The 11,044-nt window shown below is 37.9% G+C and overlaps 1 protein-coding gene across 1 annotated transcript in view; it reads right to left on the reverse strand.

The window, feature by feature from the left end:
* mtpn (myotrophin) overlaps positions 1 to 9,884 on the reverse strand; it is an 18,603-nt gene extending 8,719 nt beyond the window's left edge. The window contains exons 1-3 of the mRNA XM_037696054.1: positions 9,550 to 9,884; positions 3,718 to 3,831; positions 3,121 to 3,204 (exon numbers count right to left, since the gene is read on the reverse strand). Coding sequence (XP_037551982.1) covers positions 3,121 to 3,204; positions 3,718 to 3,831; positions 9,550 to 9,621 — 270 coding nt within the window. The 5' untranslated portion in view covers positions 9,622 to 9,884. The remainder of the gene's footprint in view (positions 1 to 3,120; positions 3,205 to 3,717; positions 3,832 to 9,549) is intronic.
* Positions 9,885 to 11,044: the final 1,160 nt, after the last annotated feature.

An 11,044-nucleotide genomic window follows, 5' to 3' on the forward strand; every position in this document is an offset into this window, starting at 1 on the left:
CCCCCCCAAAAAAAAAAAACTGCAGTCAAATGTATTGGCCTCCTTTTCTCTGTTGTGAATCAGAAATGTGCACCAACATGTGGTAAGAATGAAACTTCGAGGGAGCATTCTGAGGCCCAACCCCATTTCTCTGTGTTAATTCTAACCCTTCATTTTGAATGTCAACTTGTACTTTGACAATGATTTATGAAGGGAAATAAAAAAAACACCTTTTGCTTCCTAAAATGGTGTTGCCAAAACATTTTACATAAACAGACGTCACAATAGCAGACACTGCTAGAATACATTCTTTTTCCATTGCCTACAGCTGAGGTGAGGAACCTCCTCTCTCTCTCTATATATCTCTCTCTCTAGATTTTACCTATGTAAAAAATATTAAAAATATATATTGTTTTTGGACTCCAGATATATTTTAATAAACTATATTATTTCAGTCATGGTTAAGGAAATGCAGGAGCCATTCATTCAGTCAAACTTTCCTTCTGCATGAGGCTTCAGCTTCTTTGTTATGGATGCACTCGCCACAAATCCTGCTCTCAAAGTCGTCTTCGTTGCTCTGTGGTCTTGCAAACTGTTATAGGTGCAGGTCTACACTCAGACGAAGCGCGACACCATTATCGGTCTGCATCGGTCCCTTTAGCGTCTCCAGTTTAGCACGCTTCACCACTTTTATTGTCTCACCACAAACCAAACACCAGTTTGCTTTTCACTTTTTAAGATTATTGCTTCTCCATTTCTCTTGAAAAATGTGGCATTCGGCACCCACTTCTCTTTTTCTGTAGCGGCCATAATAGACATGTCAGCCACCTTATCTTCCTCCCGCTGATGCTTGATGACTAACGTTGCAGTCACTGACCCTGATCTTGGCTTAGATGTAGGCATTGTTATCAATTCTGCCACAGAAATGCCATTACACTGTTTTTTTTTTTCTTCCTCGGTTTAATTATTTTAATGTGAAACTGTGTAGTGGCTCGGAGGGTCCCACCCTAGTCGAGAGCAAACTAGGCAAACAAAATATATTTTTTTATGTTTTTTATTTGTACCTCGTCTTGTAATCTGAAGCATTTCGTCACCTTTAAATACCAAAGAATATAGCCAATTTTAAGGGAACAAAAACAAAACAGTGGCCATCTGCATAAAAATTGCTTCCTAGAAACAAGGTTGGTGGAGAAATGGAGAAAAATGGTAGAACAAAAATGGCTTTCTAAGGGTGCATTCACACCAGCCCAGTTTAGTCCGCTTTAATCGAACTCTAGCTCGTTTTCCTTGAAAGTCCGGTTCGTTTAGGGAGGTGTGAACGCGCCATCGAACTCTGTCACGGAACAAAAAGGTGAACTCTGGCCCGGGCTAAAACCTAGGTCTCGGTCCGGTAGAAGAGAACTGCAGCGCGGTTCGAGTGCAGTGTGAATGTAAACAGACCGGACCCCGCTCCGCAGGGTAAACAAACACGCATTTCTCTGAGCTTATATGGAGCCGTCAGCTGAAGACGCGTCTTCAGAGGGTTTTGTGTCATTTCTTTCAGTAGTTCTTGGTGCAGCGCCCCCACAGGCGAGCGGTGGAATAGGTTGGTTCAACAGGTTGACTCGACTGCACAGTGCAGTGTGAATGCAAACTCACCAGCTCAAATGTAAACAAAAGGTCATGAATATTGGTCCCGAACCGAGTCTACCGGACTATCAGGTGTGAAAACGACATAACTTTAGACTGCTAATTTTAATACATAAATTACAACTTCCTCTTTCAAGGCAACAAGGTGCAGCTAAAACTGAACCTGAACACTTTATGTGACGGTGAGCGGAGTGATGACATTAAAACTGTAGAGTGCTGTAATGAAATTTCCACTTCTTTAGACACTTTTATTAATCTAAAAACAAAAACAACTGTTTAGAGGCCAGTCTGTTTATCCAGGCTGAAAAAAACCAGCTCCTCCACCAGTGTCTCTCTTTCGGTTTCTCCCTCCTCTAAGCACAACAAGGCATCAACTGACAGAAGCTTTTAACATGATGTCATGCAACCCTTCACAATGTGGGTTCCTGTCACACAATGGCACAGTTTAAGTTTGCTAAAAAAAAAAAAAGAGGAGACCAAATGTACTTTCTTTTTAAAAAAAGCTGCCTGTTGCTAAGTTTGGAGTTCTTGCATCACATGGGAAATGAACTCATTTTCTACTTAAATGATTTTGAAAACCTGTAACAAATGACAGGACACTATAAATGGATAAAACTACTCAACTTTACTATGAGATCTTTGTTTAGGAATGGTAAACAGATGCACAGAAACAAAGGGGGTGCTAAAAAGCTAAATCAGGGCTATTCAACTAAATTACTCAGGGGGCCACAGTTACTGAAAGCCAAGAGTTCAGGGGCCGGACATCCAGCAGTTATTCGTATTAAGTAAGTTTGTTTTACCATTTAAAATCTAGTTTTATTTTAAAGTGAACCCATTGGTGCGCCAAACTGAGCACACTTGTGGGCCTGATTGGTCCCTGTGCCAGTTGAATAGATGCTATTATGGCTCAGCTTGTGTGACAATCATTGTCCAGAGGCCTATCAAATTCACTGCAGTCAGGTTTATTTTCTTTCAGGCAAAACATATCAAAAGCAACCTAGAGGAGGAGAACATGTCTATTTTTGTGACACACTAACCGTCAGTTAGGATGGGCAAGAGGAAGCAGAAACTTCCTAAAAGACTACCAATAAACCGCTAATAAAGAGAAGCTTTCGATTAAACCACAGTAAAAATGCACAAATCTGTTTTTCATGAGTGGATAAGGATGCTTGTTAGCCTAACAGTTAACACTTTCTGTGAATTCGACATACACATGACAGCCTTTATCGAAATGTTGCAAAATTTAAGACAGTTCTAGTGCAAACTGTTTATAAGAACTGTAGCTACAAATGATACAAATGGACAAACGGCAGCACAATATGCGATGCCCTTTGAACGTTCCAGCAAAGCCTCCACAGGACAGCGCTGAAGAGCCTTTTGTCTGACAAGTTACCTCATCAGCACTCATGCTGTAGAAACCGACATATCAACAAGCACTGACAAGTGAAAGACACCAGGGACCATCTGTTTATAGAAGCCTGCATGGATGTGTGCTCAAATTAGGATACTAACCTTTTCTATCAGGATCTGGACACATGATAAGTGACCCTCAAAACAGGCACAAAGCAGTGGAGTGAGCCCATGCTTGTCTGAAGCCTATGGAGATAATAAAAAAAACGAAACATGTAAAAACAAGCTTGGTGTTGAACTTCTTAAAAGTTATAAAATCCACTGCAAAGACATCAGTCTTAAAGGTTTAGAGCACTTTACCATATTTTTTAAATCAACTACGCATTAGTATGAAGTCAGTAATAAAAAATTTCTCCCATTTTTTGACTTGAGCATCACAGGGAAAATTGTACAACTTTAAAATCAAAGACCGTGTTCAAGAGATGCTAAAATGGGGGTGGTCAGCTCAATGGAAACAAGTTGACAGGTTTGACCATGGCTGAAAAAAAAAAACCAAAGTAACGTGGCTTTAACAGTAAAGCCACCTTTGTTGAAACAAACTACCGATAATGGTGTCAAGTCAAGCATTGTGATTGTAGGGACAGAGTGGGAAAGGGAAGCAGACAAGGGCAGTTATTTTCTGTGGTCATAGCAACCTTAGACAGTAAGCAAATTAATGCAAAAACAGTATGAGGTGGCGGAGACTGTAGTGTCTCTTACATTGACATCTGCTCCCTTAGAAATGAGGTAATTCATCACTTCTGTCTGGCCATAGTCTGCAGCGTAATGAAGTGGCTTCCTTCCACCTTCCAGGGTCCGATTTACATCTTCAGCCTGGAAAAAAAAAAAGGCACATTATTTGGTTGAAACAGGTCAAAGTAGTAAAATCACAAGCAGGTGATTTTTATTCAGCTGTGCTGTGAGGTTCCAGTGTACTGAAACGGCAACTCTCGATTGACAAACATGCAGGAACTAAGACTTTCCTTCAACGTCCTGCATGCACGCAGACTGGCACACCAACTTAGCCAGTTCCCAAACAACTACAATGCACAATCGAGTGAGTACCAAGTGACAAAAGACAACTCAAATAACAGCTTTGGTCGTCAGTTCTGACCTCTCTCTCAAAATTGTGCACAATTTATTGATCTAGTTTCTAGATAAGCACCACGGAAACTAGACCCAGCTGCACCGATAACTCAGGAGACATGAGATAACACATGGAGAGGCACAGGAAGGTAGATGAATATCAAGTAGGGATGGGCATTGATTTTCAATTATTCAAGTCTAGTTAAAGAGGGCAAATCCAAAGTACTAACGTGACCGCTGAACTTTAATTTATTTAAAATAACGGTATTATTGTTGTTCAGTTCAGTGAGCTTTGTTCCGCGTATTTATTCCCCAACCAAATAAAACAATAAAAATAAACTTGTGGTATGCCAGCATCTGTTTCTGCCCTTGTAGTTTATATCCAAAGGCAAGAAGAAAGGGGACATTTGTCACCGGAGAGCTTAGTGTTAGTATCAGAACATGTGCGTTCCTCTCCACGTTGATCCATCAGACTGGTGGGAATCAAAGAATATAAATCGATCACCTACATATTTACTCTCAACTGGTTCAAATTAGCTTTGCAGAGATGCAGTAGAGTGCTGTATGGATGTGTGTGTGCAGGTAAATGAGGGCACAGATTGTGTTATACAAGCACATTTCTACCTAATCAAGATACTCAAAGTGCTTTACAAGTACAGTCCATTTAGCATTTACCATTACCTGGCAGCAGGATTCATCAGAGCTTTATTTATTTATTGTCTTGAGAACTTGGGGTGAGTAAACGCTAATTTACCACGTCTTCATCCAAACCATGTAGACAAGGTTTTTATTTTAAGCAAACACATTAAGCAGGCAACAGTTTGAAATGATCATGCACCAGCTGAGATTAAGGCTCCTTGGAATAAATACTAATTAAAAAAAAAAAAAATAGAATAATTACTAATAATTTTAAAGCGCGTCTCTTTTGAAATAAATGCACCTTTTTAATATTAAGCTATACAAAGCGGATGACGGAGATCGCCTTTCAACACTTTATGTATGCACGCATGTGTATCAAACATACGCAGGGTTGTTGTAAACCTGTACACATGTAGAACTTTAACCTAGGCCATGCAACAAACACGGAGAACACATGCAGACCACAGCTTGAGGACACAAAACCACCATTAAAGTCTGCTGTCTTGGAACAATATGGTTTCTTAATCAACTACAGTGACAGGTGAGGAAAAAAAAAAAAAGAATTGGATCAAACTTTACGTAGCAATAGGGAATGTAGCTGGCTCCATGGTGAACTTAATACCTGAAAACTGCATCACCCAAATCCAAGCATAACTGACCAAAAACAAAAATCATATTTGTGTGTAGTATTTAAACAGCCCTTTAACTCATAAATGCCAAAGAAGGTTTGATTAGCTGCAGACTCGGAGAAAAGGCCAGCTTAAAACACATACCGACAGTTATAAAAACATAAAGCCTATAAATAAATATAATGTTACAAATTTCCCTCCCATTAGCATTTTTGCAAACCAAGTACAAGCTAAACCTAAATGTATGCTTTTACATAAGTTTGTTGCTATTAATTTAATCGTACCAAAAATGTACCGTACAAAAACAAGGTACATTAAACGGGTGAATTTTGTGTATAATTACACCATCACTAGCTATGAAGTTCTACTAAACCTAATTATTTCCAAATAATACTTGAGGAGATTATAAACTAAAAAACAGCAATAAACTCCCTTTCTTTGATTAGGCTATTACATAAACTTTGGTATTTAAATTACAATACTAGACCATTTCTATTCTAGTTCACAGCACAAATTTCTTATCTTTTATCAAAAAAAAAAAAAAAAAAAAAAAAGAACCCTTGTTTCCTTAACCTAAAACATATCAATTGTATTTGTTCAATTTTTAAAATTGTGATTAACAGTTAAAAAAGGTACGACGATAATAATAAAAAAAATGCAAATACATTAATAAAAGTAAATGGGAATAAATGGTGCTTGCAGAAATGACTTGTGGTTTGAATGAATGCGATACTTTTGCTCTCAAAGCCTTTTATTTGTAACAACCAGCTCATTCAGAACCACATCATAATCCACTCTGCACCACTGCCACCCACTCACCTTTATCACAAACTCCACTGAAGACCAATTTCCACATAATGAACTCTATTCTTCTTTTTATAACTAATTCCATTGAATCCATTAGCCATGATGGATACAGAATTTCAACCTCTTCTCATAGTATTTAAAAGGTTACTACCATCGATAGCTATGGCTGAAGCAGCTGATGAAAAGTATTTTGTTTAGACAATTAAATAAAAAAACACTAAGCAATTTATTAAGAATATTGTACTTAAGGGGTTACAACAAGACTATCGCAAAAAAGAAAAAGCTGTAAGTGGTTGTGAACGCTCTTACAGTTCTTTTATTAAATACTGTATTATTTACTTAAGTGTTCTACAAGTGTAGACAAAGTTGGATTGACGCTTGCTTCTGATAGCTACTTTGATGCTAACATATGTAAAGGTTAAGTGAAGGTTCCCAAAAGTGTAAAGCTCATCTGGGTTTGTTTCGCCCTCATATAGGAACACGGAGATAATGTTTAAAGGACTGTGAATAGTAGGAATGTGAAAAGTGTAACAGACACTTAATAGCCTAACCGTTATAATCCGGCCAGGTCAAAGTTATTGGAAAGACTTTGTTTTATTCCTTTCTCCCCTCTCTCTGCTTCAAAATTCCCATTAAAACATCTATTTTGCTAATTATTACAAGAAAGCTGTTCTTGTTTACATGAAAACAAAGGGTCTTTAGTTTCCTATACTTCATGCAACTTAAAAGAAAAAGTAATTACCGGATAATCCCAAATTCATCCTAATTCTCAAATTTGGATATCCAGGTACTTTGTCACGTAAGGAGGCCGACATATTGGTGTGGGGAAAGGTGACAAAATATTGAGACGTTGCTGTGAATGGTTGCACAACTATCGAGAAGAAACATCCAAACAGAAAATATTAAATGTTTCCATCTGCAAGACCGAAAGGAAAAATGGAACGCGATAAACACTTTGGTCATCACGTAGCATGCACATATACGTCCGTTTGGCACATTTTAATCACCAGTATTTTTTACTTTAAGTTGTGATTATTTAGATATCTGTACTTCTCCATTACCTCGAGTGAATATAAATAACCAAACTGTTAGAAATACATTGTGCTGAAAACAGGGAAGGGGGCTAGAGGACAAAGCATTTTATATGATCATACGAGATTTGTTTTCTTTGTTGTTATTAAGAGTCTTGAAATCCATTTTATATATCCAATATAAAGACTTTAAATGTTATTTTAAATTGTTTATAAGTGCTATTACAGAAAATAGACGGCATGACAAACTGTGTTCAAATTAGTGTGAATTGATGGTCTTAATTTTGTCAGATATCTTAAACAGCAGGATCCTGAATGACAACCAGTAGGAATGTGCGATATGGCATAAAATTCATATCACGACATGTACTGTGAAGGGTGGCGATAACGATATATATCGCAATATGTTTTGGGTATAAAACTTAATAGGAATTTTTCAAAAAGCATAGGGTGTCCTTTTGCCATCATATATTTTGAATTAAGAAAATTCCACTACTAGGTCCAGAGAGTTTTTAAATGATAAACAAATCAAGTATTAGGCTTCTTGCTTGTAGTGCAAAGCAGTGCAAAATATATAAAATGTAGTTTTCGCCTTTTGTTTTAAACAAAATAATGTTAACAGTTTCCAGTCTTACTTAAGAAATGAACAGCAACAGAGCAGCATTTTACACTGAAACACTTCACCCTCCAAACCTCTAGTGGGCGACTCCTTCTGCTTTAATGGAGAGCTGACACAAAATGACTCTGTGGCTTTGACCAGAGGGTCTCGTAGTAAAATCACAACACAGCGTTCTTTTCACAGATCAGAGAGCAGCTTTCTCTAAAGCTGACCAACGCTTACTTTAACTTCCGAAGGAGAAGAAAAAACAACTTTCGAACGGAACGCAGCATTTTGCGCATGCGTCAGAATACGGCAACACTACGGCAAGCCGGGCGTAGTTAGCTTGTAGCTTCGCTACTCAGCTCTCGAAGAAAAGACTTTAACACCACTTACGCACAGTTTTCAACAAAAAAAGTAACGATTGAACTGACAACTCTGATTTTACATCAGACACAGCATTACTGCGGTTAGCCGGTAGAAGACAGATCTCTATCGTAGGCTAAACGTCTATCGTTTCTACCGTATATCATTTATATTGCACATTCCTAACAACCAGCAGTTCAAATTTGTTCTCCTTGACGGACATTTGTAAACCTGAATATCCCCCACCCACAGCATACTACTGAATTAACTCCTTTTGCTCTCTACAGAGGACATTTAGGGCTTTTCAATGATACCAAATATGAAAGGATGGGCTTTGGTACCTTTCTCAGTTCCTCATGAATAATACAATATTGGACATGGACAATATTTAGTTTTCCTGGTAGTCAGAAGGATATATTGAATAATAGCACTTAATGAAAAGCTTTACAACTGGAAGTTACTAGAGAATGATATTTGGTATAATTGTAGCACCTTTGTTGTTTAATTTGGGTGACAACCACGTTGCCATTTAGTCATGTTGTTTCTAAGGGTATTCATATGCTTACAACATTCTTGCATACCTGTACACTTGAAGGAACATATGAAATAAAAATGAAATCATCTGCTTCCCTTAGTTTACCACAACATTCCCCCCCCCCCCAACCAAAAATAGCGGTTTGACATCACGTGACGGATGACGTCACGGCGACTTCGAGAATTGTCGAAAATAAACTGGTTTTCCTTCACGCGAGCTACACCTCCAAAAACGTCAACCGAGACCTCCGCCCATCTAGACAATGCTGAGCTCTGTGGGCCTGTCTGGTTTGTTAGCAAGCTAGCTGCTAGCTAACTACTACTCACATAATAATGTTAAACTCATAAACGCTCAGTTAACTTGCCGACTATCTTAAAAACTCTCCATTCATTTGTGTACTTCGTGCACATGTGTCGCTGTCGCAATTGTCACAATAAACAAAGGGAGTTTAAATCATTAGGCTAATGTTGGTTCTTACCAACAGGTTGATTTTAAGTCGGCCGAACCGAACATTATACACAGAGCACCTTGTTTAAACCGAATTAGCGACACACGTTCGTAACTAAGACAAGAAAAATAAAACAATGGCTCACTTGGCCATCTACAGTTAGGAGTACGGCATGTTGCTAACTATGCTAACTGGGCTAGTGCTCTGATAAACAGGAATTGTTCACAAATACAAGTCATTAAATGCCCATGAATTACACTTACTCCAACAAGCTCCATTGAATAAAGCAATAAACTCGCATATTGATTTACTAAATATAGCAGTGTTGTTAGCAAGTCTAAGCTAAATTTAGGCTAAACCGCCACCTGTCAGATTAGTCCACAAAAATTGCTGAGTTAATCCAGTCCTCTTACCGTGATCAGTGTGTTTACAACTTCGTCCAAATCCCCGGTCTTCAATGCCCACATCAGTTGTTTATCTTCCATCTTCCTTGTGTTTCTTCTTGCGCTGCTGGCGAGTTTTAAGCGAGAGCGTTCAAAGTTAGCGAGTTAGCCTGAGAGGAAAAGAACTCCTCTGTCGTCCGTGTGACTGCGGTCGAAGACGTCGAGTGAATAAAGAGTCGTTTAAATAGAAGATGTACCAACTTTTGATATGGAAACACTGAGCGGAGTGATTAGTAGAAACTGGTTCTACAGAAGTTCAGAAAGACAAAAAAGGGATCCGCCTTTCTGCGCGACGCAAACGTTCCGACACCGTTACCCGGAAGTTAAAATTTAACGGTAAGAATGATGTTGCATTTAGGTGTTCATGTTAAAGGGGCATGTTCGCTGTATTTATTTTTTTGTTTATTTTTGTTTGCTTGACTCTAAAATGTTTATGGCATGATTTACACTGCTTATAGAATGTGAGTTAAAACAACAAAATTATATATTTTTTTTAAATAGAAAAAAGTATATAGAGAGTCTGAAATTAAACCCGCAAATTTAGAGCACCATATCGGGAATAAAGGAATGTCAGAATTCCGAGTTGGAAAGGGGTCGTGAAGGCATTCCACTGCACACCATTTCAGCATCAATCTGCTGTATAACCAATTTTGCTACACATTTATTTTATCTGAGTTTTCCCATTTTCATTGCATGAAAATGTAATCCACTGCACCACTGCAATTTCAATGCTAAAGTTGATGTGGATATTTACGAGGGGGTGGAAGCCATAAAATCAAGTTGAACCAAACAGGGTCAGACCCATGTCTGAATACAATATGGTCAGACCACAGTTTCACGTGTCTTTAAATAGCAGGGAACAAACACACCAGTTCTTCTCACACTCTTCCTCATTTCATCAAGATTGCTGCTGTTTGTTTCATCACTTTCAGAGGTAACTGAAATTGTATTTGGATATAGACACAGACACTAAACTTCTCAGTTGCATTTTCAGTTAAGAACAAAATATGATTTTAGTGAATTAAAATGGGTTATTCAACACAGCATGCATGTGCGCTTCACCAATACTCACTGCATTAAAGTGTTTATCGACAATGATTTTTGCATATTTTTAGTGCCCGTGTTGGTATTTTTACTGCAAAAATGTGCCCAAATAATTCAATTTTTGATGCTCTGGGAAGAGTGGGTTAATACTGGTTGTTGACCTTGTCCCTCAAGTCTCTCCATCCTTTAGCAATTCGAGGGTTTCGTCATCTTTACTCTGCATCTCTGAAAGGTTATTTTTATACTTTAGTGTGCAAGTTTAAACTGCTCAAGCTTCACACAGTTTTGCAAATTTCTTTTGCATTATCTTCTAGAGATCAAATGCAAAACAAGTATATATATATATATAGAGAAAGAATTATATATATATATATATATATATATATATATATATATATATATATATATATATATATATATA

Source organism: Nematolebias whitei, chromosome 22, assembly GCF_014905685.2.
Source record: "Nematolebias whitei isolate Nwh7 chromosome 22, NemWhi1, whole genome shotgun sequence".
Classification (NCBI taxonomy): Eukaryota; Metazoa; Chordata; class Actinopteri; order Cyprinodontiformes; family Rivulidae; genus Nematolebias; species Nematolebias whitei.